General features: G+C 53.8%; 9 protein-coding genes across 9 annotated transcripts; 3 read left to right on the plus strand and 6 right to left on the minus strand.

Moving 5' to 3' along the window:
- Nucleotides 1-625: 625 nt before the first annotated feature.
- CH63R_12233 (Cutinase) lies at nt 626-1715 on the minus strand (the record flags this gene model as incomplete). The annotated part of the gene is made up of 2 exons (XM_018307207.1): nt 626-1218; nt 1307-1715. 2 exons carry the CDS (start codon nt 1713-1715, stop codon nt 626-628), a joined length of 1002 nt encoding a protein of 333 aa, XP_018154048.1.
- An 812-nt stretch (nt 1716-2527) lies between these two features.
- CH63R_12234 (PAP2 superfamily protein) lies at nt 2528-3766 on the minus strand (the record flags this gene model as incomplete). Its single annotated transcript, XM_018307208.1, has 2 exons — nt 2528-3520; nt 3590-3766. 2 exons carry the CDS (start codon nt 3764-3766, stop codon nt 2528-2530), a joined length of 1170 nt encoding a protein of 389 aa, XP_018154049.1.
- Nucleotides 3767-5183: 1417 nt separating this feature from the next.
- On the minus strand, nt 5184-6187 carry CH63R_12235 (Kinesin-like protein; the record flags this gene model as incomplete). The annotated part of the gene is made up of 3 exons (XM_018307209.1): nt 5184-5859; nt 5925-5979; nt 6037-6187. The coding sequence occupies 3 exons, from the start codon at nt 6185-6187 to the stop codon at nt 5184-5186; spliced, it is 882 nt and encodes a 293-aa protein (XP_018154050.1).
- A 5001-nt stretch (nt 6188-11188) lies between these two features.
- On the plus strand, nt 11189-13309 carry CH63R_12236 (GMC oxidoreductase; the record flags this gene model as incomplete). Its single annotated transcript, XM_018307210.1, has 6 exons — nt 11189-11235; nt 11313-11432; nt 11519-11735; nt 11834-12367; nt 12433-13036; nt 13101-13309. The coding sequence occupies 6 exons, from the start codon at nt 11189-11191 to the stop codon at nt 13307-13309; spliced, it is 1731 nt and encodes a 576-aa protein (XP_018154051.1).
- Nucleotides 13310-13393: 84 nt separating this feature from the next.
- Nucleotides 13394-15391, minus strand: CH63R_12237 (Glycosyl hydrolase family 31; the record flags this gene model as incomplete). Its single annotated transcript, XM_018307211.1, has 1 exon — nt 13394-15391. One exon carries the CDS (start codon nt 15389-15391, stop codon nt 13394-13396), a length of 1998 nt encoding a protein of 665 aa, XP_018154052.1.
- A 704-nt stretch (nt 15392-16095) lies between these two features.
- On the minus strand, nt 16096-17892 carry CH63R_12238 (Major facilitator superfamily transporter; the record flags this gene model as incomplete). The annotated part of the gene is made up of 1 exon (XM_018307212.1): nt 16096-17892. The coding sequence occupies one exon, from the start codon at nt 17890-17892 to the stop codon at nt 16096-16098; it is 1797 nt and encodes a 598-aa protein (XP_018154053.1).
- Nucleotides 17893-20176: 2284 nt separating this feature from the next.
- CH63R_12239 (uncharacterized protein) lies at nt 20177-21430 on the plus strand (the record flags this gene model as incomplete). Its single annotated transcript, XM_018307213.1, has 1 exon — nt 20177-21430. One exon carries the CDS (start codon nt 20177-20179, stop codon nt 21428-21430), a length of 1254 nt encoding a protein of 417 aa, XP_018154054.1.
- Nucleotides 21431-22768: 1338 nt separating this feature from the next.
- On the minus strand, nt 22769-24566 carry CH63R_12240 (Carboxylic ester hydrolase; the record flags this gene model as incomplete). Its single annotated transcript, XM_018307214.1, has 4 exons — nt 22769-23201; nt 23265-23904; nt 23962-24064; nt 24117-24566. 4 exons carry the CDS (start codon nt 24564-24566, stop codon nt 22769-22771), a joined length of 1626 nt encoding a protein of 541 aa, XP_018154055.1.
- Nucleotides 24567-26113: 1547 nt separating this feature from the next.
- Nucleotides 26114-27839, plus strand: CH63R_12241 (Peptidase m61 domain-containing protein; the record flags this gene model as incomplete). Its single annotated transcript, XM_018307215.1, has 2 exons — nt 26114-27047; nt 27106-27839. 2 exons carry the CDS (start codon nt 26114-26116, stop codon nt 27837-27839), a joined length of 1668 nt encoding a protein of 555 aa, XP_018154056.1.
- Between the last annotated feature and the right edge of the window lie 37 nt (nt 27840-27876).

The raw sequence follows: 27876 nt of genomic DNA on the forward strand, positions 1-27876 counted from the left end.
TCGTCTCCTCTTGCTGCGTGCCCATCCGCGATCCACATAAGGGTTCCGTGCCTTGGCAGGCCCGTCTTGAGCTCCCGCCCGATCATCGGGAGCTCCGTGTTCGTCCCGAGTTGTCATAATGACCACTTTCTGTCTGTGTGCAGAGGTCCCTCTTTCTGGCGACAAGCGGTCGGATCGGCGGATGCGCCCGGAGTGACACGGAGCATTTGCGGTCGGATTGAGGTCGACGTCATGATGAAGTTCGGTGAGATCAACAACACAGGCCGATCTCCGGCCCCGTGCGATTCCCGCCACAACTGATTCTAGGTCTCACGAATCTCACCGGCCGCATGATGCTCCAGGCCAGACTACGGAATATGCCTTCAGTCAAGCAGTCACCGCTAAGCCATCCTCCAAACCCAAAATAAATAAAAAATGTGAATACTGTAGAAACGAAACATCGGCTCTCCGACACGCAATGGTAAAATTCAGCTTCACAACACATTATCGATTTAGGAGACAACTCGCTCTTCAAAATAAGGGATTGTATTACAAATGCCTCGATGGGCTGGCTTCTTTTCGAGGCCTATAATTAGCCCGCGGGTCCTTCCTCAAGCTGCAAACGCCCCCCCAAGCCTGCAATGACTTAACAATACTTGCAGGCTCCGGGCGGGCAGTAGTTGCGGCTACAGCTGAAGCTGCAAAGCCCCTTGTAGCTATCATCCAGACCGTCGGCGGGGCATCCGTCCCGGCCGTCGCCGCTGGGGCCCGTCGTGGGCGCGCCAAAGGCAGAGCACTCGCAGACGCCGTCGGGGCAGTACCCGTTGGAGCACGCGAAGCCGCAGAGGCCGCTGTAGTTGTCCGACAAGCCGGTCACGACCTTGCCCGAGACGCAAACGGAGCCCGCCGTTGAGGTGGGCGCGGGCGCGCCGGAGGTGGCGGTCGCCGTGGGCGCAGGGGAGGAGGAGACGCACTTCTCCTTGATGTACGCGGCGGCGGCGTTGGTGTAAAGCTGGAAGTAGTTGGTGTGTGCGTCCTCGCCCATGGTGCGGCCCTCGCCGGACGCGCAGACGGTGTCCTCGCCGTTGCACCAGGAGCGCAGGACGCCGGCGAAGTTGTTCAGGTTGTCGAGCGACGAGCGGGATCGGGCCATCGAGCCGCTGTAGCCGGAGCCGGCCTCGACGTTGTAGCTCTGGTCGGCGATGTGCGTCGGGTCGCCGAAGAGCAGGGCGGCGCAGACTGTTGCGAAGAAGTCTGTTAGTTACTCAACCCCGGCATCATCTCTGTCTGCTGCTCGACGGGAGGGGGGGGAGGAGACTCGATTTACCTTGGGTTCCAGGTGCAGCGTTGGCGCTCAGCCCGGAGTCCGCAAGGATGTTTCCAACCACGTTGGCACCCTCACTGTAGCCGCTCAGAGCGATCTTGGAGTTGGGGCATTTCTCGGCGTACGCCTTGATCTGGGAGACACCAGAGGCTCGGCCCTGTTCAACCGCATTGGGGTAGCCCTGGGGGTTGGACGCATCGAACAGGATGTCCTCGTAGTCGCAGCTGGAGAGGCCGTTACAGGTGGCGTCGATAACGAGCTGCTGGCGGCCGGGGTAACCCTCGTTCCACCCGCGGGCGAGGAAGATGTGCAGGTCGGTGCAGGATCCAGAGCCGGTGGACTGGCGCTTTCCGGGGGCCGCGGAGGCCAGGAGGACCAAGTTGAAGAGAGCGGCGGCTTTCGGGGACAACATCGTGACTGATATTAGTATTACAGAACGGTGTTTCAATATTAACTTGCAGTCGCCTGAGAGTCTGTGTAAAAAACGAGAGACTGGGTTGACGAGGAGGCCGCAAGGAGACGAGAGGGCGTGGGAACCTGAAAGGAGATCTGGGGAAGATGGGTAGGGGGGGGGGGTTTTAATCATCGCATCTCTCTCTGCGGCCGGCTGTGGATCGTGGGATGCCGCGTCGGGCCTTTAGTCGCATCGAGGCATAACGATCCATTTTTAACCCCCTAATTATGCTTCTTCTCCGACTCCGAGTCAGCCGATAGAGCTTTATTGTGGGTTGCATCTCAGCCCTCGGCCGTCATAAGAGCATCAAAGATCGAGACTTGGTTCTATCGCAGGGGTAATGCAATCTGTGGGACGTGCGCCAGCTTGTTGCCGGGCGATACGAGAAAAGCAACCAAACACGTAAAGCTCTCTGTAGTCCGGGTGGAGGCCGTAAGATGAACCTTATGGCCGTAATGTGACGGACAAACCATGTCAGTCTTTCGTGTTGCCGAGTTGAAGGAAATCGGTTTCACCAACCACAGCAGAAGGCAGGGCAATATGGGTGCTGTGTAGTGTGTGCCATTGCAACATCCGCGACGCAAGTGTTGCAATGTGAAGTTGCTCGGTTCTCATATTCTGGTAGCCGACCCTTTACGGGGAGGAATCGGGTTGCTATCTAGAATCTCTTGACAATCGTTCCCAGCTGCCGGCCAAGAGAAGACAAATTTCCTAATACAGGGCAGTTGAATCACCTGCGGTTTTCGTGATGAAAACAGCCGTCAATCTGATTAAACTGCCTCTCCCTCCCGATGAGTGTTTCTTCTATGATATTTGTATCGTGTACGTGGCGTCTGTGAAGGCAGAGTGTCTCTCTCCTGCCCCGCCTGAGGAGCGTTTGGCTGAGCTGCGTATGAAGCACTGCTTCGTTGGCTGGGAGTGTGCTTCTCCAACGGCTCTTCCCCCGTCTGTCCCCATCCGCCTGATCTTGTGAACACGATATTTCGATACTCCGTACCGTCTTCCGGGAAATAAACCATTTGATCTCGTCGCTGAAGGGGAATATGGTTGAAACGCCAGTCCCAGATAGCTGCGTAGCATCCACGGTAAGAACCAAACGCCACAGCGATTCCGATGGCGCTGCCTGCCACTATGTCATACCAGTTATGAGCCTGGTCGATGGTCAGTGAGCAGGCGATGAGAAGTGCTCCGAGAAGCGGAGCGAAGGTGAGGGCGATCTTCCAGAGCGCTGGGCGATAGTTGGCCCACACCTTCAGCTTCGCATTGAGATACAAGAACAGGTAGACGTACGCTGCGAACGCAGCTGTCGAGTGACCGGATGGGAATGAGGTCATGGCATTCTTCAGTTTGGCCGAATCCGGTTGGGTGCAGATGTCGACCGAGTACATTATTTGTTGGAAGCCCACGGCATTCAGTCCGGTCTTGTTGTTAGCGGCAGCTCGTGAAATATCCGGCATACAGACGGCAAGGAAATAGGGTCGAAATCCGCCGATGAGCTGCTTGATGACAACTTGCATCAACGTTCCGAGCGAGACAGAGAAGATAAGACCGATGATGCCGTTGTTCAGATCCCAGATGTTCTTCACGCGGAACTGGGCCAAGAGAATGACGACTATCGGGATGAGTAGAGACAGCAGCGCGGATAACCAGGTGTCGATGATCCATCCGCGATCAGGATAAGCGAATTGCGGATAGACGATATCCCCCGAGCCATTGAAAGTGACGGGAAAGTTGCGAGTTGCAGCGAGAGGAGCATTGTAAATCTGCCAGAGGGGGGGGGGCCGAATCAGCGACTGCACAACGCAGTTAATTTCACCCTCATCTCAACTTACGCCGAGAGAGGCGCCGCCTATCGCGGAATTGACCAGAATGTCAAACCAAGTAATCCGAATCCATGCGAGAAAGAACTCCCAAGAGGCTTTGACTGATCGGACTGTGTCGCGCGTAAATTTCGGCACGGGTTCGTGGTCCTCGCCATGGATCTTCTGCAGTCGGCTTTGCTGTTGCATGATCCGAATAGGCGGGACTCTGGGTTTCCGGTCTGTAAAAAGGAAGCTCTGCGTTTGTCACGCTGAGCCTGGTTGATCGAAGCCGGTTATGCTCGAGATTGTAGAGCATACACTATGAGATAGTCGATAGGGAGGAAAAGAGGAAGTCTTCTGGCAGCGACTGTGTAGGTTTCTCGAAGGGACAGCTCAGACACAAGTACAGCGTCAAGGTATCGATCGTCCCATGATTTGCATTTTCGATGACACCACAGGACACAGTGCACGGTAGTCGAGCTATTGCTTCTGATACGAACACGTCCGAGCAGCCTCTCCCGCTGCTGGTTTCGGCGTTCTGGACTCGACGTCTCAGTCAGCAGCATGAGCTCCAGTGGACCAGAAGTTGAGACGAAAGACCAGGTGCAAACTCTCGACATGGGAAACTGTTCAACAGCCGGCCAACGAAATGCGGAAGGCGAGCCAGGCTGCCCAAAAGGCACAAACTTCGTAACGCGACCTGTTTGGCGCTTGTCTCTATTTCTGGTAAGTTCAGCGAGCGAGTCGATTCTCACATCGCAGCATCATAGACGGTTAGTCGTAACTTACAAGAGAGACTCGTCTGCTTCTCAACTACAGATCTCGTCTGCTGTAACATGAGCACACAGGCTTAGTCAGTTTTCACATGTTGACAGCCTGCTTGCGTCCCATCTTTGATCTACTTCACTTTTGTTACATTGACTTTGTGAGCGGTGTATTCCTGATTTCCACCGCCTCGGTCGTCTGAATATGCCCGAACCAAGCCATGCTATTGACTCAGAACTTCTAGTGATTTGCAACACGAAGCCGTGACTCGCCGCTTACTCTTGCTGTCGCTGTCGTCTTTCCATCAACTTGGTTCTCACACTTTTGAATCGACTAAAGATGAGACCGGGGTTGATGGAGTGTTTGGTGACGTCAAGTATTTCAGATTTATTGTCCCGGGCAGTACAGCATATAGAAGCAAAATTGCACAGGAAAGCATAAGCTTGATCTGGCTGCGGTCCTCTCTATTTTGCTCGTGTGCGGCCTATAATCATATTTAGGAAGATGCCTGAAAGTAACATTACAGCGGACCAATAGAAAAGACCCAGCCGAGGACGCCAAATTTGGTCAATAATCGCCAACAGGAATAAGGCATATGTTTAACTATGAGCTTAGCAACCCATGTATACTAGGTGTGTGAATCCTCAATGTCATATTAGCAAATGGCATCCAGTCTGGCTTCGTCATGCCCGCAATTCTCTCATAAGAAGAAGAAACCGGCACTTGAGAAGGTGGCCTCAAGCAGCTGTTTTTGCTCTTTTACCTTACAGTCGATCAATGCAATGCCATCATCAAAGTCCAACCTGAAACCCATATGCGCATCGTGTCTCCGTGGATGCTCAACTCACTCTCAGGGTCCTCAAACTTTGTTTTCTGGCTTCACCTCATACGTTGTGGTCACAATAATTCCTCCATGTTGTCCACTCGACTTGCTGGTGAGGCTACCACCACGGCCGCCGTTCTGAGGCCACTTGGTTGACTCGGTAGACTTGACGATCTGCTCCTCGCTAGAGTTGTTGTCCAGCTCCGTCATGTTGTACTTGTTGTATCGCCGCTTGGAAGGTAAGCCCGATCGATCAACGCTCTGTCCCCCGCCTCCTATGGTAACGAGCTGATGGCCATACTTGTCACCGGACCCGGTGTACTTCTGGTTATTGCCGCTGCTACCCTTCGTAGACCTCAGCCAGTGCGCGGAGGAGAAAAGAGGTCTTATGCATGCTGCGTTGACCGCAATGATTCCGACGAACTGTGAAGTAGGGGCCAGAGTTAGCCTGTGAGCGAATCTGACGATAATGGCTTTTCCTATCAATCGATGAAAAGTGGTAAAGGGTTGACAAACTGTTTCTCTGATGGCCCAAATTGTGCTGACATTGATACCTTCGATGTCCTTCAACGATAATATGCAACGAAGAAGAGCTGCAATCATTACGAAAACGCCCGAGCAGAGCAGTAGGCCAATAGCGAACTTTCTCTTGAGACTGAGTTTGACCGCCCAGAGCAGAGGCAAGGGTATTGAGACAATGAGCATATCCGTACTGTGTTGCGTCGGGTTAGTTACAGATATTAACGCCCATCCTGCAGCGAATACTCTTGCACGTACGATATGTTGAGCACAACCAAGCTCAAATAGTTGGCCACGGCCAGTGTGCACTCGTCTGAATGGATGGTTAGATGACGCACATGACTGCTGGTAAGACACCAAGTTGACGTACCTCCTGGGTAGGGAACGACCTGCCAATTCCTTTGGACTGGAGTGCAGTGGCTCCATATGACAACAATCACTCCAACATAGCCTAATATGGTTGCCACAGAGGTCCACTTGACGATCTTCTGCTGTCTCGTTGCAAGCCTGTAGCAGAGCATCAGTTTTATCATCCACCCAACGGACCTGCAACTGGTAAGTCAGACTACCCACTTTTCGGCACCCCCCCCATTTCGGCACCCCAAAAATGCCTCAAATGCCTCATCACCAGAACATACCCCTCAACTTTCAACATCAACAACATTTTCTATACTTATGCGAATAACCTCATTTTTTCCTCAGAGCTTCTTTTCGACCTTATGGGCCAGTATACCGAAGATGAAGTCAATCAGGCCCTTGACGCAATAACCAACGGCATGCCCATTAAGAGGGCTGGTCAGGTGTATGGCATCCCAAGATCAACACTTCAGTATCGGATTAAGGGCACTCAACCAAGGTCAATTGCCTTTTCTGACCTGCAGAGACTTTCTGTTAGTCAGGAGGCTAAACTGGCTGAATGGGTTCGCATTCAGCATGCCCTTGGTGTTGCCCCAACCCATCTGCAAGTGAGGCTATTCGCAGAAAGGATCCTCCATGCCATGGGGGATACAGAGCCTATAGGAAAAGGCTGGATCCAAGCCTTCTTGAAGAGGAATCCATCAGTCAAGGTCCAGAGAAGTCGCCCTATCGATTCTAGGCGTGTTAATGGGGCATCTACTGAGGTCATCAGGGACTGGTTCAAACTACTCGCCATACCAGAGATCACCAGCATCAAACCAGCTAATAGATACAACATGGATGAGACTGGTATCCTTGAGGGCCAGGGATCTAATGGGCTGGTGCTGGGCATGTCTGAGACGAAGTCTGTACGTAAGAAACAGCCTGGATCAAGGGCATGGGTATCCATCATCGAATGCATCTCTGCCCTGGGCCATGTTCTGAATCCCCTCGTTATCTATAAGGGCAAGGCAGTCCAGCAGCAGTGGTTTCCTCTAGACCTTGGCCCTTATGAAGGATGGCAATTCACTGCAACGGAGAATGGATGGACTTCAGATGCCACTGCAGTTGAATGGCTGCAGAAGGTCTTCATCCCTCAGACTCTTCCTCAGGGCAAGGAGGTCAGGCTGCTGATCATGGATGGACATGGGAGTCATACAACGACTGACTTTATGTGGTTATGCTATATAAACAACATCCATCTATTGTTCTTACCGCCACATACCTCCCATGTCCTCCAGCCACTTGATCAGTCAGTCTTCAGCCCTGTCAAGGCAGCCTATAGGAAGGAGCTTGGATACCTTGGTCAGTGGAATGATTCAACTGTTGTAGGCAAGAGGAACTTTATAGGCTGTTATCAGAAGGCTCGTACTGCAGGTATGACGATGCAGAACATTAGAAGTGGTTGGAAATGGACAGGGTTATGGCCTGTCTCTATGGCGAAGCCTCTGATGAGCTCCCTACTGCTCCCATCAACACCAGCAGCATCAGGATCATCTGATCAGGTCAGCAAAGGGCAGTCTGGAGGCAAGGAAGCTGAAGGATGGGTATCTGCGTCATCTGCAGTGGCATGGTCGACGCCAAGGAAGATGAAGGATCTAGCTGGGCAGTTGAAGCTATTCACAGAGCTGGAGAATGATGCCTTTACTCAACGCCTTCTATTCAGGAAGGTAAAAAAAGGCTTCAGCGAGCAGGCATATGAGCTGGCAAATACCCAGCAGAAACTGGAGCTTCTGCAGGCCCAAGTCACCAATACTGCAGTAAGGAAAAGAAGGGCAGTCCAGCTGGATCCTAACACTAAGTTCGCCAACATCAAAGACATCCAGCAGGCGCAACTTAAGGCTGGGGAAAAAGAGGATGATGCAGCCGAATCCAGCGACTCTGAATACCCTAGTGAAGCTGAAAGCTGTATTGTTGTTGCATCTAGAAGAAGTCAATGATTAATTGAAGTCGACGAGTATGATGGGAATAGCTTCATTTTTGGGGTGCCGAAATGGGGGGGGTGCCGAAAAGTGGGTAGTCTGACTTATAGTCATAAGGGGCCAGGTACTAACGTGATGCGACTGAAGAAGAACAGGATACAGGCCTTCAAGCACCAGATGAGTGTGACGTAGAAGTTCCAGCCCGCCAGCAGGCATTTGGACCCGAACTCGAACTTGGCTATCTCGTCGGACGTCAAAGTAGCGCCAATCTCATTCGTGATTCCGATGTTGGTTCCATTCTGGCCTGTTTTACACGTGAGAAGCTGGAACATGATCTTGGCGAGAAAGAAAGCTTACCTATGAGCTCCAACATACACAGCTCAAGCTGACGGGAGAGGAGTGGTCAGCGGTTGGCTTTTCGAGACAAAACTTCCTCCAAACCATCAAGACGGACTCATTATACTTACAGTCCAGAAGATAAGACAAAGAATGGCAAAGTAGTCGTCACCCTGCCAGTTGAACCCAACGATTTTCCAACGCGAAAAGATTCGAAGGAGAATGACCAAAACCCCGAGTCCATACTCTGTCCAGGCTTCCGTTTGGAAAGGTGTGGCCATGATGAACGTGTAGAAGGGACCAGAGGGGCTGGTAAAGCTGATCACTCCTTGCAACTGGGAGCGGTCGAGATGTTCTTCGAAGACGCTTCTATGACTCGGAGTCAGGAGGCGGACTACTTCCACGGGATGTCTCGGATTAATAGCCGCGTCACCTGCAACGGCTCCTGGTATCTATCGACGCACTACATGCCTCAATAGGCGAGGCTTGTATGATGTTGCCCCTGCCTGTGATAGACACCGTCGTAACGCAAAATGGAATCTCTTTTTAGTAAATGTAGGACAACAAGGCTTGACCCCTGAATGTCAATTCCCGGCATTGTTTCTACGGAGCCAGAAGAGCATGAAACGGCCCATAACATGATGACGAGCAACTTTGAACCGGTCTTGACTAGAGGGGCTGATTGGAGTGAGGCGTGGGACGCACAACTTGGCCGGATATTGGTCACAAAAACCTTGACTATCCGCCATTCTCATCATTACTTCTCTCCTCACCGGCGAGTTCCCCACTTCGTATGCGGGAAAAGATTGTCTTGGGTCAGGTACGCGCGTCTTCGCTCCTCTGGGCCGATCTTGGCCGTTCAAACAAGACACCCTTGAGAGTCCCTGTTCGATATGAGGCTCAGCACCCGGAATAAAGTCCGGGAAGATTCTGCCCGCTCAAAGCTAGGCTCTACATGAATGCATGACATGGATTCCTTTGCCAAGAGGTTTCAATTGCGGTTGGAAGCTCAACATATCCTAACTTGATGAGACCCTGTCCATAAGCACCTTTGAGGGTAACCCCATAGCAACGTAGTATTGTAGAATAAGAGAATGGTCGGGCTCCCCCGGAAGATATTCTCTGTTACAAAGGAGACGAATCAACTTGCGCGAACAGCTCTACCGCCAGGGATTGTTTAAGAAGAGGGGTTGGCTTGCAGGGTCCCAGGCGCGCATATGCGTGATGGAAAACACCTCATTACAGGAGATCCAGGCCTCCAAAATTTGTATGCGAATAGCTCCAATTTTCAGGACATGGGCTGATTCGTTTCTCTGTGTCGGTTACATATCCTCAATTTCCATGGTTTTCGTTCGCCTCTACCATTGGTTCAGGCGGTAACAACTGTTGGACCAACGCGGGATTCGTTCCTCGTTGGGAAACCCCCTGACCCCTTGACAATCGATAGTGGCCTAGCGAGCATGGATTCTGGACGTACGATCCACACGTTGTTGGCCAAAGGAAGATGTTCGGTCAACAGATGATTTTCCTCGAGGCGCCACTCCCGTCACTCCCGTCCGGCCCCATTTCCCGATAGTTTTAGCTCTGCCCTTTGCAATATTGCAACCGGGGCCCCAAACTTTGATAGCCCTCTTTCTAAACTGTAAAGCTCAAGCGTCAGTGGGTTCCCCGCAACTCAAAACCCAGGACAGCTATTGCGTTTTGTGCCAACGAGTGTCAAGGTGTTGTGATGTGGGACATTCCCGCTCTAGGATTTCGCCGTGGAGCAGAGATTAAGACAACATCCGGTGTCGAGAACCAATATGTGACCAACAAGTTCTAGCGTCGTATTGTTGGACCATGAAGCTGCCAATTCTGCGGCAACAACTCCTGTGCCGCACCCTTACTGCGGCAATTTGGAAACCAAATGCTTGAGAGTATCCTCCCGCAGTCGAACGCCGAGCCGGATCGTCGGTCACAGGGACCAAAGGGAAAGGGGTCCCACGACCAAGAGCCACACAAGTTGGTCGGGCTGCGAGTGTGGGTGTACAACTGCACCTTAGTGCTCACCATCAGCTTCGTGGTTCTATTGGTCTCTTCCAAACACTCTTGAAAACGATGATTATGATTCGGCAGTTGCCTGTGCAGGTCATATTCTCGCCCGCCTGACAAGAATACTATTGGAACCTTGTCGCGGCAGTCACATATCCTTAGCAGGATCTTGTTAGTACAACTACAATTCGGCTGTCCGCCCCCCCTTCACCCGAAAGGTCTAGGGTATGCGTCTTTAGTCCCCAGAATGCCGCAGGATACTTCATCTACACGAACGGGATGGATACATCCTCCGCTCGGGTCGTCCACTACCAACAAAACTGTTTTGAGTCTGCGGGGACCCCGGACTGTGAGCCAACCATTGCGGATAAGCTAAGCCGGACTTCTGCATGCCGCATTGCCGCGACAAATTCCTCTGGGTGTCATGGCTCTTGACCCGCGAGACATGCATGTGGAAGTAACCCAACCGACGTGGGACGCCCTGTTGTCACTGTACCCACGACGGAGTTGGGTTCCGTTTTGGGTTGCCGAGAAACCCTTGGCAACGGTGCTGATATTCTTCCGTCGTACCAACTGCAACTCGGTGCATGTGTGCGGCAGTCTGTCAGCGTTGACTGAGGCGATTGATATTCGGATACCCAGGCGCTGTTCGAGGGGTGAAGCCTGGGTAGAAGCTCTGAGATCCATCCCAATGGTAGATACAAGAAGACTGGCCCGGGCTGCCCGAACTGGCTCGTTCTTCTGCTCGTTCATTTGCTCTGAAAGCTAAGCAACCATTCCATTTCCGACTTGTCATAATCTCTGGCTATTCAACCCGCTGCCGGTGCAAATATTACCATGGGATCGATACCACAAGACATCACCTACGACTTTGTGATCTGCGGGTGAGCCTTTTCGTCATCGGCACTGATCTCCGGAGACGTGCTCCACTACTTCCCAGCAGCTAACATTGCTTGTGTAGCGGTGGCACGTCCGGCTGCGTTGTTGCAGGCCGTCTTGCTGAGATCCCCGGGGTCAGTGTCCTGCTCATTGAGGCTGGCGAGCACAATGAGAATCTCGAGAATGTTCACATGACAGGAGGGTGAGTTTCTCAATCGCATCCTTATGGGTAATGTTACCAGCCAGTGGAAAGATTGAAACTAAAATATCCCCCTCTCCTACCAACAGATGGTCTCAATTATTCGACAAGGAAACCGACTGGAACGTCATTAGCGAGAAGAAGCCTGCCGTGAACGACAGGCAGGTGAAACTTAGCCGTGGCAAGTTCCTTGGCGGATGCTCCGGTTGCAACGGCACGCTCTGCATCCGCGGCTCAAAGCAGGACTATGATGACTGGGGAGTCGAGGGCTGGAGTGGTGAAGAGTTCTTTAAGTATATTCGCAAGGTCCGTTTGTTCACCATCAAGGAAACCAATTTACCACGCCGTGCCAGTGTCGCTGCCTTTCGTAAGCCCAGAGCTGACCGGTCTTGCAATCATCATAGGCAGAGAACTTCCACGGAAAGTCTTGGTTCAAGGCCTCCAACGACCATGGCACCGACGGCCATCTGAACATCGAACCGCACGACCTCGCCCCCATTTCCAACCTGATCATGGACTCGATGGTCTCCAAGGGGCTTCCCCTCGACCACGACATGTTTTCCCACGGCAATAACCCTCATGGGTGCGGCCACGCTCCGAGGACGGTGCACAAGGGCCTGCGAAGCACCGCAGCGGACTTTGTAACCAAGGAGAACAAGAGAGATAATCTCCACCTTCTCGTGGAGACGCACGTCGAGAAGGTCCTAATGGAGAACGTGGACGGCCAGCTCAGGGCGACGGGTGTCAGAGCCGTCAAGGCCGACGGGTCAGTCGTCGAGATCAAAGCCCGCAAAGAGGTCATTGTTAGTGGCGGCGCCTACTGCAGTCCTAATATTCTCAACCGATCCGGTCTTGGAGCAAAGTCGGAGCTGGAGGCTTTCGGAATCCCTACTCTGGTCGACTTGCCCGGCGTTGGAAAGAACCTCATGGACCATCTCGTGAGTGCCTCTGTCTGACCATGTCTGCATAAACGACGAGAACCACTGATTTTCGGTTCCAATAGATCGTCTTCATGTTCTACGAGACCGAAAAGGCCGGGCTCACCAACGACCACCACGTCTATCACGGCGACAACTTCGCCAAGACGTACGCCCTTTGGAAAGACCAGCAGGCCGGCTTCCTGTCGTCCTTCCCTTTCGGCGCTTTTGCGTACGCCCGTCTGGACGAGAGGCTTGCCGACTCGGAGCTGTGGAAGAGCGCACCGCGCGCGCCCGGCCGCGACCCGATGGGCCTGTCGCCGAAGCAGCCCAACATCGAATTCTTCACGACGGAGTGCTACGGCGGGCCGAAACAGTTCGACCAGTTCCCGACTGACGGGAAACACGCCTTCAGCATGATTGCAGAGCTATTCGGGCCCCGGTCTCGAGGCACCGTGTCCCTTCGCAACACCGACGCCAAGGCCGTCCCCGTGGTTGATGCCAACTATCTCGCCGACCCCCTGGATGTCGAGGTTTTGGCCGAGGCGTGCCGGTTTGGCAACGAGATCATCATGGAAGGCAACGGCACCAAGGGCATTGTCAAGGGCTCGTGGCCGAGCGACTTGGTACACCACAAGTACACCACCCGAGAAGAATGGATTCCCTACGTTCGCGACAATGCGACAACCTGTGAGTATCCCTTGATCGCTTAGGAGTAGGGGTTCATGTGAACTCGCTGACAATGAGCGTGTAGGCTACCACGCTGCCGGAACTTGTGCCATGGGCAACGCATCCGACCCGAATACTGTCGTCGACCCTACGCTCACAGTGAAGGGCGTCAAGGGTCTGAGAGTGGCTGACTGTAGTATCATGCCTATCCTCCACGGTGGCCACACGCAGATGCCTGCATACGGAATTGGAGAGAAGGCTGCTGATCTCATCAAGGAAGCATGGAAGTTGTAAAGGCACCAGATAGTCCTAAGAAAACCAGCTTGAACACAGTACCAAAATGTAACAATCTCGGCGTTTTGACTGATTCTATCCTGTTTACTCTCTCTTGAAGACCGGCATCCAATCCAACGGTGCCTCAATCTCAACCCACCTACTACCCTCATAGGTCTCTGATGTACCCTCCAGCAGCGGTTTCCACTTCCCGCCCGTCTCAAGAGTAGGAAGATAAACCCTGGCAGTCCTTTTTCCGGGCTCCAACACGGGGCAGACCAAGAACTTGTCGCCAAACATGTACTGCTGGCCAATGTTCCACGTCTCCTTGTCGCCCGGGAACTCGTAGAAGAGCGTCCTCATCACAGGCGTGCCCTTCTCGTGGGCCTCCTTCATCAGGGACCGCGTGTACTCGCGGAGCTCTTCGCGGAGGAACATGTACTTCTTGCAGATCTCGTAGACCTCGGGGCCGTACGACCAGACCTCGTTCGGCGCGCCGCTGTGGCAAGTCGCGCCTCCTGTGGTGCCGTGCTGCGGCTGCTCCGGCTCACGGCACCCGTGGAGACGGAAGACGGGGCAGAACGCACCCCATTGGAACCATCGCACAAACAGCTCGCGGAACTTGTCGTCTCTGGGGTCACCGCCGTGAAAGCCTCCGATGTCCGTGGTCCACCACGGGAGACCGCAGAGGCCCATGTGAAGACCGGCGGCGACCTGGTTCCGCAGACTGCCCCAGGACGAGGCGATATCTCCACTCCAGACCAGGGCGCCGTACTTTTGGCTCCCGGCCCACGCGCACCGGATAAGGTTGACAATGTTCTCCTGTCCCTCCGCCTCCATGCCCTCGTAGAAAGCGCGCGCGTACTCGACCGGGTAGATGTTGCCGATGGAGACGTTGGACCCCAGGTGATAGCGGTAGGTGTCGAAGTCGTACACCGTATACTCGGGCTCGGCCTCGTCGAGCCAGAAGACGCGGATGCCCTTGTCGTAGTAGTTCTTCTTCGCCTTCTTCCAGACGTAGTCCCTCGCGCCAGGGTTGGTCGCGTCAAAGTGGGTGGTGTCGCCCTGGAAGTTCATGGCGATCCGGATGCCTCGGTCAGACTGGATAAGGTATCCCTTTTCGACCATCTCGTCCCAGTTCTCGGACTTGTGGTCGACTGTTGGCCAGATCGAGACCATCAGCTCGATCTTGAGCTCTTGCAGCTCCTTGATCATGGCGTCCGGGTCGGGCCAGTAGGTCGGGTCGAACTTCCACTCGCCTTGTAGCGGCCAGTGGAAGAAATCGATGACGATGAGGTCGATGGGCAGCTCGCGTCTGCGATATTCGCGCGCAACTTCCAGGAGTTCTTCCTGTGTCTGGTATCGGAGCTTGCACTGCCAGAATCCGAGGCCATACTCGGGCATCATGGGGACTTTGCCTGTGGCATCGGCGTAGGCCTCGACGATCTCTGCCGGGGTGTCGCCGGCCACGATCCAGTAATCAAGGGCCCGTGTGGACTTGGCCTCGAAGCTCATAATGTTGCGACCGAGAATCGCCCTGCCGACGGAGGGATTGTTCCAAAGGAGGCCATACCCCAGTGACGAGACGGCGAACGGCACACTGGCTTGGGAGTTTCTGTGCGCAAGCTCGAGGTCGTGGCCCTTCAGATCCAGGAACGGCTGCTGGTACTGCCCCATGCCGAAGATCTTCTCCTCGGCGTCGACGCTCTCGAACCTCGCGGTGAGATGGTAGTCGTTGCTGTTGACGATGGCGAGAAACTCGCGGGCCTCGACGTCGAGGGCGCTGCACTTGGGGTCCAGGACGTCGCGTCGGTGGCGGGAGTACTCCTCGAGGAGCAAGTCGCCCTTGGAGTTCCACATCATCAGCTTCCCGCCGCGGGTGATGGAGGCCTTGATGTTGCCATTGGTGATGGTGCCGGCTTTGTCGTCGATGGTGATGCCAACTTCCACCTTCTTGGGCTTCAGCAAGGCCCAGTCCTCGGTTGGCATCTCGCGAGCTTTAGTGGCTCGGACTCGGAATGAGTTGGGTCCCCATGGTTCAACCCAGACCTTTTCCGCGTCGTAGGTGAAGATCAGCTTTCCATCCTGCTCGTGAAGCCCCATTGTGGACGCCTATACTCGTGCTTGAAAAACAAACCAGGTGAACAATCGAGGATGATGGCGGAATGTGACCTTGAGAAACTGGAATGGGGGGTAAGATCGCAGAGACGGCCCGATGAGGGGTACCTGTCTGACATGCTTTGCACATTCGATGCGGTTCCTACTTGTAGGTCACAGAGGAAACATACCTGAGGTTGGAGGGGCCCCCTGAGTGCGGAGTTGCTCCTGTTGCTAAGAGCCGATGGATGGGGAGATCGCAGGCCAAGACGATGCCACGACGAGAGCAGATGACATGAAGGCCATCGAATTGGCCACTCGGAAGTCGTGAAAGCCGCCGCGCCGTGTCCACCGGCGGCATTGGGAATTCCCCGCATCTTCCCATCAAAGGATTTGAGCTGAGGGGAAGTCCAATGGATGGCTGTGAGTTTAAAAAGTTGGAGTCGGGATGGATGCTGTTGGAGATCCACCCCTGCGAAGGAGGTCTTGGATAACACTGCTGGGACTGTAATAATAGAGACAAGTGTTCGGGCTGAACGGAATACGTGACTGATCCCAACCTAATACTCTACAGCTGCAAGTTTGAACTCGAGGTATCTCAAGACTAGGTGGGAGACTCCCACTCCCACTCTGCTTTCTTTCTTCTCAGTCATTACACTCAAACGCCGAGACCGAGACCAGCGCATTGCATCTTCAAGTCAGTCTTCCCTTCACTTCTTTTTCACGCCAAACGACTCCCTAGTGTGTACTCTATCAATATCATACGGGTTTCCGTCGTATGAATTCCGCCGCGTGGAGGCAATGCTCATCGTTCGTCGCGTAGCCTGCCGCCGCACAGAGGAGTCGTCGTCCGAAGATGTCGGGAGATCAGCGGCGTCGCCCGACACGGCCTCGGTAGCGGGACTGTTCTCCGGTTCCTTCTCCGAGACCGTCCCTTCCCTCAGCCGGGCCATGAAGGCTTCTGACTCAGCGGCAAACTTGCATCGAGCGCGGATCGCCGGGCCGTACTTGTAGAATAGGAACGGAAAGGGCACGCAAGCGAGCGCTAGGAACGCGGGGATCGAAGACGCCCAGTTGGTCCCGAGGTCTTCGTACATGTAGGAGGTGAAGAGAGGAAACGCGGCGCCGAAGCAGCTGCGGATGACCGAGCTGGCGGCAAGCACACTCGCTGCGAAGATGGTGTAGGAGTCGATGAGATAATTCATGGTGCTCAAGAAGAGCAGAACCATTCCAAACCCGAAAGGAATACCGGCGGCAATACTGACGATCCAGTGGATAGATGGGTTGTTCGTCCAAGCAAACCAGAACAGCCCGACGGGAACGGCCACGGACCCAACCATGGCGGATCTGAGGCGCGTCTCTGGAGGCGCGAATCCGCCGTTCTCCTCTTGCACTCGCTGGTACCGACTGTTCTCGGGTATGGTGTACATGATGGCGAAAATCATGCCGACCATGATGCCGAGGAAGGCGAGCCCGCCGATTCCTTGCGACCAGCCTCGTCCCTGTTGGTAAACGATCGGGAAAGCCGCGAAGAGCATGTACATGGTCCCGTAGATGATGGCCATGTAAAGCGACAGGAGCAGGACGATGGGCTCGCGGAACAACAGGATCCACGGCCTCGACAAGGCGGTCTTGAAGGATTCGGCCAGGCTGATTTTGCCCTGCTCGTGCTCGATCTTGCTGACGTAGCACTTCCCCGTCATCTTGGATAGCTTGGCGGCGCGTTGGCGGAGTAGATACGGGGCGTAGGTCTCGGGCACCAACGCCGTGCCCAGAAGCCAGAAGGTCCCCGAGAAGGCGGCCAGGAAACCCATGACCCAGCGCCAGCCGGCCGCGGCCCCGAGAAACCCGCCGATGATGGGCCCGAGAACGGGTCCCAGGAAGGGCGCTGCCGCGAACAAGGCCATCGCCAGGCCTCTCTCGGCGGCCGGGAACATGTCGGCAATGACACCGCCCGAGTTGGCGAGCGGCGATGATCCGAACGCGCCGGCGAAAAAGCGGAGGACGAGGAGCGTTGTGGCCGAGTCCGCTCCGGCGCAGCCGGCGTTGAAGGCCGTCAGGACGGCATAGGTGCCGAAGAACAGCGACTGGCGCCCAAACAGTTCACTGAGTGGCGCCCAGAGTAGTGGGCCGATGGCAAACCCCAGCACGAAAAGGGAGACGCCCAACGTCGCGACTTCCTGGGAGACCCCGAACTCCTCGATTATCTGGCGTATACCACCCGTGTAGGCGGAGGAAAGGAGGGCCACCGCCAACGTGGTCAAGGAGACCATCATGGTAATAAACCATTTGGTCGTCTTGCTGAACAACATAGGGTTTCTGGGGTCGTGGGGAATCCATTGCACCAAGAAAGGGTCGGCTTCGGTCCCCGACCCTGAGTATGGATGGGCGGCTACTTCTGGCGTGATCCCTGCTTGGTCGTAGACTATGCGCCAGTATGGGATCTTCGTGTGGGCGGGATGCTCGCCGGCTTCCTCGACCGGTACTTCGGTCTTGTCTTGCGCCATGGCGCGTGGCAGATTCCGGGACAGGCAGTCGTCGAGTTGGAGGACAAAGGGCACATGCAGAAGTGATGGATTAGTAGAAACCGTTTAATAAAAGTACGTGGGAAGGGAAAGTGCCAAGAAGAAGAAAAAGGCGAGGCACAGGGGAATCCCAAGGGAATAAGACGGGTAGGATTCTATTTGTAGCTGCTTGATAAAATTCCGCCAGTGGTCAGACTCAGACCAGCAAGGGGATGACGAAATGCACAACATCACCGGGCCACAAAATGCGACAACCCGACCGGCTCTACCGGTGGGAACCAGATGCTGAATCCCGTCTCGCGCTTACCCACTCGTCCGTCTTCTCGTTAGCTTCATGCTCGGGGGCGACGTTTTGCAGGTTTAGATGTCTGATTACATCTAGATCGAGTGACGAGAATTCCAACTTGCGCTTTCACAATCAATCCAACCCTGCTGGGATGGGAACTGTTGACTTTCACGGAAGTCCGTACAGTTCCCAGTGCAAGTGGCCAAAACGTGGCATACTTGACGGCAGAGGCCCCCCTGGTCAAGTTTTCTCAAGTGATCGGCATAGAAAGGAACTGCGCTCTGGACCAGACCAACTCCGTCCGACAAGGGCCTAACTCCGGGCCCGGCAACTCGAGGGTGTGGCTCGGCAATGCAACTTCCGCCAAGTGTTCATAAAATCATGCATCGCCAATTAGTCACCAGTCACTAGGATTTGGCTTCCACAACACCCGACTCGCCGCATGTTGGCCTCACCGAGGGCCTAGGGGAGTTTGACTTTCAATGTTGAAAGAAACTCCCAGCCTGACTGAAGATTAAGACGAAGTGCTTATTGGATGAACCTGATAGATGCCAGGTCACTGGATATGGACGCGGATAAGGTTGTCGTCGTCGTCGTCGTCGTCACATCAGCTCTCGAGCCTGTTATTTCTCATCCCCAACTGACCGAGATTGCGGTTGCACTTCACGAGAGCCGGCTTCCCTCAAGTTTCCATACTGGCGTTAAATGCGCCAAAATAGCCTTGATTGAATAGCCTTGTGCGCCAGGCTCAGCGGATGTTAGAAGTGTCGACAAAACCTGGACCGAGCAACTTACTCTTTAAACCGACAGGTCACCTCGGCTGCTGGTCGGCTGTGTCACCTCGAGATGGGTAGTGTGTGCCGCGGGTCAAAGCTTAATGCAATGCACAACCTTGCACAGCCTGGCACAAGTGCCCTAGGCCCGGGACGGCGCCCTTCCGGATGATTTGCATAATTCGGCGGAGTCACAACCGGCCCCGGGTCGGACTTAAAGCACAGTCCGGGACCAACACCCGCTGAGTGCAACAGCTGACCATTTGGCTAATGTAAGCTTATAATCGAGGCCAGCTTCCATTTTCTTTTTTCATTCTCGGCCTAAGCCTCATTCGTCACATTGAGACGGATTTCGAATGTTGCCCGTCCGTGCATGATGAGACTCTCCTAGCCTACCGATGTCGACGTGTGACCTCCTGTTAGCCACCAAAGCAGAGTCGATGAGGAACAGGCTTCTGCCACCGGCCAGATGCCCAACTCCGTCAGCAGCCTTATTGGGGCTTCTAGTTTACTATATTTGAATGGTCTTTTCTTCCAACCTTTGGGTTTTTTTTACATCTTTCTTTGAGTTTCCGTGCAATTGTTGCGAAATGGCGCTGATATGCTCAATCTGTTCGTCCCTGGTTGGCATAGTCCTCGGATGCTATTTGTTTCAAGCCAACAATAATGTGTTTTGTCGTAGGATATGCCGTAGACAGCATGATGCCAAGTGCACCCTGGATGAAACCAGAATGGGCACTGGAGGCTCGCTGCCGACTCAGGTCTGTGATGATCATTGGGGAATCTGGGTAACTGGAAACAATGGTCTCGTCAGCGCCTTCCGGTAGATAGCTGGGGAAAGTTAGTTCCTTCCTGTTATGTGGCTTAGGAGAGATTGGAGCTTGAATTCTTACTCCAAACTTCTTCCTCCTTTTTTTCTTCACAACACTGACCGAACCGCATTGTGAGCCTTCTCACAACAGACAGACAACTCACTTCAGCAACATTTACAGAGGCCTGAAACACCAGCACATCGACTACTGGCTGCCCCGAAATCTACGAGGACGTAGCTTCTACAATCGATCCAGAGCCAGATCGAACCTCGGCACGCAACCATATCGAGCCCAGCGATCCGCATGTGAGTGTCATGTGAGGTCAAGAACGCGCCCGACACTGAACAAACCAGGATTAGATCATGAACTCCGCTACGAGGAAGGTACCTGGCTACATGCCTCACAGCAAGGCAAATGCAGTAGAGCATAATCGCAACAACTGCAGCGAGGTCGACGACAAGCGCAACGAGCACACCGCCGCGAATATCAAGAGCGAAGATGGAGACAGCAGCGCCATCAACAACAGAACCAACCCGAGACCGCCCCAACCTCCGGCAAAGAAGTGCACAAACCCCAAGTGCAAGATCATGACTTGCCAGGGCACGGAATGCAAGCCAATCGCGGGAACCAAGCGCAAAAACGAAACTGAAGACAGCAACCCGGCGCCAGCGAAGAAGGATAAACCCCTTCACGAACTCATCCACATCACGGCTTCGATGTTTAACAGCTGCCAGGCGCCGCTCCAATACTGGAACTACCCACCCAGTACAGCAGGCCGCCTTCACAAAAGACATTGGTCCGCGTTGGATTTAGCGACTAGGGTCTTCAACCACGACCTCGCCAACATCGTCTTTGCCTGGGGTGAGAAGCACGATATCATGGCTATGCTCTTCCAGACTCCAACGTCGACGCAACTCAGCGGCGATATGTCTTCATACACCGAGTGCCGAAGAGTCCGGGATCGTCTCAAGCCTGGAGACAACAACACCTCTCCAGTCTGGCCGACTTTCCATGAAGCAATGATAGCGATGCTTCTTTTTGCCAACAAACCGCCTTTGCGGTGGAAAGATTGCTCGGCTTGGACAAAGCTTATCACCCATCTCTGCTCGTACGACTCGGGCAATCCGACGATGATAACTGTTCTGGACGAACTCCTTACCGCAGCTGGACGACGGCGACTCGCTACCAAGACGGCCTGCCCAGCTGATACCACAGCAACACAGACAGCAGCAGTCACCAAAGCTGCCACCAAGTATCAGGTGCCCGACCACCACCAGAAGCTATTTGACTACGCTCTCGACACGGCCAAGACGAACAATCTCCGATCAAGATTGCAAATGCGAGGCCTCGCCATCGAGCTGGACAATCTCGGATGGGAGGATCTGGCGAGATACGGCGAGAAAATGTTCGACACGACGGTCGCAGAGGATGACCGCAAGCAGATTCGATCGAAACTAGTCGCCGAACTGGCGGCAAGAATGAACGGCGACTCTAGCACCCTTCTGCCGCCGCACTACACATTCACGTGCGAATGCGGAATCCAAACAACTTTCCAAAGCGGCGTGTGGATGCCGAAGCACAAAACGGCCACGACGACTGACGACAAGCAGGCTACGGCAGAGAAGGAAGGCATAGTTCAAAGGGTTTGACTGCACTACTATTGGGGGTTCTTATTTCCTTTTGTTCATTTCTTTTCTATTGCATGCTTCCCTCTGCAGCATTAAGCGACAGCGATGGTCGATCCTGCGTAACAAGTCCGGGTCGGAGCAAGATTGCCTGGGCAAAGGCAGGGGAAGCTTGGCAACTAAACGGATCTGGTTCCGGGCATTGATATTAGAGCGGTTTGGTTTGGAACTGGGACGACTACGACGACGACGACGACGACGACACGTTACGACGAGGAACAACGAGGGACAACAACGGACGGCTGCCGAACTACTCGCTGGCAACATAGGCCGACGAAGGACCAACGAATTCGTCTATATTTCTAGAATAGGGATTTAAGAACTTGAGGAATAGATAAATACACATGACCACGTCTTGGGGCATTGGATTTGTTATCGTCATCTGGCTTGTGTCTTGCTAGTTCTGAGACTCACACGGCATCGGTTACTACGCCTGAGCATGCCTAATACATCATGCGTGATCCTCACGATTCATGGATAAGCCACAGACGGTAGAAGCAAGCAAACATTAGAGACTTCTCAGGGGCGAGGATTAGGATATACCCTAGCGTTAGTTTCTAAACAAGAGCCTGAACATGCCTTGTTTGTGGTCGGCTGTCTTACTCTCGGACACGATGCGTAACGATTAGTATCTGTTTTGGTACGCCGTTGTTGGAGGAGCTCTTGTGTCGTCTCTCAAAACAATTCATAGAACCACCGTAGCTCACGACACTTCTAACCCGGTTACCTCGGATTTCCGTGCCGAAACAAGTCATCCATGGCCCCTAATTACGTCCACCTGGCATTACTTGCGGCACACACGCACCGTTCAGCCATCTGAGGCGACATACTTGGCCTCTGCATGATCGTTCCGGCAGATTCTCAACAGACACTCAACTAATATCTACAATGCGTGCTTGATGCTGCGCGCAGTGTGGCCAAATGCTTGGTGCAGACCAAATCCTGTTGAGTCGCTTGCATGGGAGTGCACTTAATGCCAAAGAGAGTGGTCGGTTAATTGCATTACCGTTGCTATGGTTGATCTTGAGTGGTATCACTTGCTGTTCATCCAGTATCTCGCCACGTCAGCAGCCCAGCATTGTCTCAAACCAACACCAACTGTCCCCTAACGTTTAACGCATCAATCGAAAGCAGTTTACACGACCTTTCATTTACTGCTTGTGACACCAGAGTCACAAAATCGCCGGTTCAGACTTTTGATTAACCTCAAAACATAGTGCTAGCCAGCCACCTCGTTGTCGTGTATGTACGGGTATCTGCCATTCTTCATCGTGACATTCCTCTCCCAGAAAGATCGAGGAATCAGTACGACAAACCGGCGATATCTGCAAGGCCCGAGTAAAGAGCGCATGGGTAATCAGCCACAAGCGACATCGCCACCGATACACCACTGGATCCGCCGGCACCCAGGAGGCCCAGCTCGAAGCCAAGAGCCCCTCCGACCTTTGACCATCCAACACCATTGCCAGGGTTATTCGCAAAGCTGCCCCACACGCCCTGCATGTAAGAGCTGAGGTTGATCTGCTGCTGCGTCGCCGACCCGAACTTGTTATACTGGGGGTAAGTGCCAAAGACTGAGGGAATCTCGCTCGTGTGGTATGCGCCGGCGTTGGGAAAGATGCTAGTGGAAGGGAACGAAGCGTCGAAGCGGTAACGGTAGGCTGTGTAGCCATTCCAGGCGAGGAAGCTGGACAGCGTTGATGTTGTGCATGTAAAGACTGCGTCGGTGATGATTCTGTACGGGTGTTAGTTCAGCAAGTCAAGAACGCTCTTATGAGTCTTCTGGATGTTTGCATACCTGTCGGCTACAGCATAGAGATCTTTGACACCCTTCGCAGAATACCCGGCAAGTACCGAGTTCTTGGTGGCGGTCGAACTGATACCCACTTTGGAAAGCGCAGAATCCAAGGCAGACGCGCCATCTGCGTTGTTCTCCACGGCAAGGAAGACGCGAGCTTCGTTGAGCGTGGTGCCAATCAAGACAGGGATCTTGGGCCACTTCTTGGAAGTGATGCTGCCCCTGACATCACTGACCGAGGTACCATCGCCGTTGACAGGAGGGAACACCAACGCGGCCGATTCGATGTATGCCTTGATATCCGTGGCGGGCAACAGCCGCAGGCAAGCAATGGGCGAAGGGGCCTTGTCGCATGCAAACTGCTTGAGAACCTTCTTATAGCTGTCCGATCCGGAACCCACGAGAAGGGACTGCTGCGACTGCATGATGGCAGCCGAGAATGGCAGCGGGCTTGGCGGGTTCGCGAGCAGTTGCTTCACAGACTCGCCCCCGGCGGACTCGCCAAAGATTGTCACGCGCGACGGATCTCCGCCGAACGTGGCGATGTTGTCTTGCACCCACCGCAAGGCAAAGCGTTGGTCCAAGAATCCCGAGTTTTGAGAACCGGTTGGAACCTCGGGCGAATTGGAAAACCCAAAGACTAAGCTGACCGTCAGCCTGCTTCCGCCGGATAGGTGTCTCAGTGAAATGCACTTACTGTTCGTTCGGTAGTTGATCGTCACAACAACCACGTCTTGGGAGATGGCAAGCGAGCTTCCATCATAGATCGGCAGACTGGCGGTTCCAAATTGGAGGTTTCCCTGCACGAGTCAGCGTGATTGACATCTGGCGTCATCGGTGACGTGTACGTACAGGAAACAGCCAAAACATCACGGCCTTCTTGCTTGAGTTCGATGCGTTGGGGGGCGTGAAGACATTGAGATATAAGCAGTCTTCGCTCTCTTCTGTGAGAGCTCCGGTGGGATTTCCAAAGTACTGCTTCTGCAAGACTTGCGCGTTTCCAGTGTTTGTAAATTGCTGAATGCATGCCGGCCGAAACGCCGTTGCGGATAACGGGGACGACCATGAAGGTGCTGCCTCGGGCGGAGAGAACCGCTCCGGCGGTGACTTGGCAAACGGCACCCCCAAGTACGCGTTGGCGTAGTTTGTTGATCCAGCTGGCTGGGTTGTGGTTCCTATCACTACGCCGGACGCAATGGTTACAGTTGGCCCGGCATTTGATGCCGGCAAAGCAAACGCTCCCAAGATGAAAGTCGATGAGAAGAGAATTTGAGCGAGTGAGGATTGGTGGCGGCACCCCATGGTCGAAATAAAAGTCTTTGAGAGACACTGGAAACCAAACAAGGGTATGAGAGGCCTAATGATGCTCGTTGCGAGAAGTGGTTTCATGAGACGCTGGTCCTGCTTTATGTGTTCTCCATATCAATAGCTGCCATAAATTCTCATCACCGATCGGATGGTCCGACAGTCAATATTCGAAGCGCCACTGAGAAACTACCGTGTCTTTGTGCGGCTAGGGAGACAAATACTACACCAACTAAGACAAGCCGGTCGGCTATCGAGTCATGGTGGCAAGGTGCTCCGATCAATCCCATACTAACACGAGCGATGTTGCTGCTAAAACACCAAGAACCTTTTTCTAGGGCGAGAAAACAAGCGTTTGTCGCATGTGGCCAAGCCTGCCTCGGGCCGTGGAGCAAGTCCGAGAAAGCGCAGGTTCCGAGCTCGTACAAATGGCAATGTCTTCTTTGATCCTCAATCTCCAGGGCCGTTCTAGGCAAGGCATTGCCGATGGCGTTAGGTACACCCGAAGTCTCGGAAGAGAGCCCGGACTGGGAAAGGTCTAGCTAGCGGGCGAAAGTGGTTCAACAAGACGGCGTGGATGACTGGATGACAGCAGGGCTTTTTTGCGCTTCTGCTCAAGGGGTGAAATCGGCACCGAACTACAAGGCACTGTAAAACTGGACAGTCTCGCAAAATACCGACAACACCTCCATAGTCTCCGAGACATTGACTAGCCTGAGACATTTCATTGACTGCTCTTTCCAGACCGATGTTCCCCGTTTGGTGCTGAAACAATTTTACGTTTCTCTCATATGGAATTGATCGATAGTATCTAAGGCAGTGATGGCTGGAACGTCGTCAACCGTGAAGGTGTTTAAAATGATGTTGAAATGCTCTATTTTGGATTACAATGCTTTTGCTGAAAACCCAATAAGTGCGTTATCTGAGCATTGCGGGTCGGAACACGCACTGTACATAAGATTACAATGAACCAACTGGGACCCAGAGGCCTGAAGGAACCGAGTATAACTGCATCTTATCCAGTGAGTTGACCGTCAGGCCTGACACCAGACCATCGGCCCCCTCGCAAGGAGCCTGAAGTGAATGAATGGTTCCCCGCAAAGACCAACACAGACTTGTTCATCTAATTAAACCATACTTTATGGTCGCTTACCGCCGGCCCCCCTGGTTTACAGCAGAGTTGCGTCGTAAGAGCAAAGTGCACGTGGTAACCATCATCCTTCACACTGACAGAACCACCCTTGTCCTTGAAAGTATGCCCCCATTACGTGTACATTATGTCGACGAGCATTGCCGGTTTGCCGTGAACACCGCTGGCTTGCGTCTCACCTTCCTTATCGAGACACGCCACGTCAACTGTAACGTTGACAAAGTCTAACAGAATCATAGCCTCCGATGCTTCATTTCTAACATATAGAGAGGCTTGGCAGATACAACTACACAGGGCCCGTTGCCCAACGGCTACATCGACACGAAAGCGTACCATTACACATAAACTCACTCAACAACGACCACATTGGATTGCAGTTTACGGGTGAAGCGCCATGCAGCTTCCGCCACACCCGCTGTATTCTCTTCAGCTCACGCCGCACTTCGACGCGCATGGTGCCAGTAGCCTTACGGTGCTCCTGAGACTGCAGTTACCGGCGATCAAGGCTGGAGATGCCGTCTTCTTCTTCGACACTTTCTATGGAAACGTCCCCGGGCATCCCTTCCAAGAAAATGATATCGTCGCGACGGACGACCACGGCCCCCTCGGCGTCCGGTTCCACAATGTTCCCTCTCGTGGCCGTGACGAAAAGCAACATTGGTCGTTCAGCCGAGAGACCCGGGGCGACATTATGCTTCAGTACGATGTCTTCCCACGAAAAGTAGACGTCAAGACCCCTCTGGGCGCGCGTATCGATCTGCGCCGTGACCAAGGCGGACTGCACGGCGCTGGCAGCTGGTTTTTGCCGCAGCTCATCTCCGACCAAGTCTTCACCATCGTCGTCAAATGGAATGTGCCAGCCGACGCGCCAAAGTCTACGAGATGCGTCTGGAGCTACGGGGAGGGAACCAAGCCAATCGTCCGCGTCGATCGCTCTCAGCTCGTCCGGGACACCGTCTACATGGTCGGCCCCGTTCAAAGCTATCCCAAGGTGTCGCCCGGGAACGACGGGGAGTTCTCCGCGTGCTACTGGTTCGGCAGCCTTCCCCCGAATCTCGACCGATTGAAGGGGTACAACACCGTCCTGTTCCCGAAAATGGCCGCTTTTTTCGAGTCGTCGGGCAAGCCGTATCGCATGTTTATGCGAAAATCCGTCGTCGGTTTTGGCGGCACCGGCTTCGACGCAAGTTACATGCTGGAATACGATGATACAAGCAGCGACGTGACAGACGATGCCCTCATTCAGCTTTTTACGCACGAAATGGTCCACAGCTTTGCCGTCATAGACCCAGAAGAGGACGGGAGTGAAAACGAATGGTTCATTGAAGGTGTGCTGCATCCCTTGCGTTTGCCATGTAACCTTGAGCCGATACTAACATGAGCAAGGAATCGCCGAGTTGTATTCCTCGTACTTGCCTTACCGCTTCGGCTTCCGGGGTAAGGATTTCTTAATCAAAACCATCAACAGTCACCTGCAAGGCTACTTCACCAACCCACGGATCAAGATGGATATCCGGGATGCGGCCAAAATCATGTTTAACGACTGGTATGCCGAGTGGATCTCCTACAAGCGCGGCTGCGCGTACCTCCTCTTCGTCGATCTCTACCTGCGGAGACTCAGCCGTTCGTACGACTTCGCTGCGGCCGGGCCGCTTGACTCCATCATCACTGGTCTGGCGAAAAGAAACAAGCAAGGCGAGGCTGTGTGTGCCCGCGACTGGCTCGAGAGCTTGAAGAAGGCTCTGGGCAACGACAAGTTTCCCGTTGAGGAGCATTTCGAGGACATGCTTCGTGGGCGTCACGTTCTTGACTTCGACGGTCTCTTCTTGGGCGAGCCCTCCAACAGACTGAAATCCACACAGCTCCCAATTTTGCAGTTCGGTTTCGAGAAACGAAGTCTCAACTCTCGTTTCATCGCCGGCTTAGACCCAGAATCACCAGCCGCTAGAGCAGGCTTATGGGAAGGGGCTCCCATTGTCAGCACATCGCGATCCAGTGATTGCATCGAAGACGTTCATAAGGCTTATAGGGTGGTTGTTCGAGACGGAGACCAGACTCGTCTTATCGAGTATCTCCCTCGCACGAAAAACACGGCACCGGCCTGGCAATTGGAAAGTTAGAATGCTGTCAGGATGTACCGACCGCAAGTAGAACAGA

Source organism: Colletotrichum higginsianum, chromosome 8 (genome assembly GCF_001672515.1).
Source record: "Colletotrichum higginsianum IMI 349063 chromosome 8, whole genome shotgun sequence".
Classification (NCBI taxonomy): Eukaryota; Fungi; Ascomycota; class Sordariomycetes; order Glomerellales; family Glomerellaceae; genus Colletotrichum; species Colletotrichum higginsianum.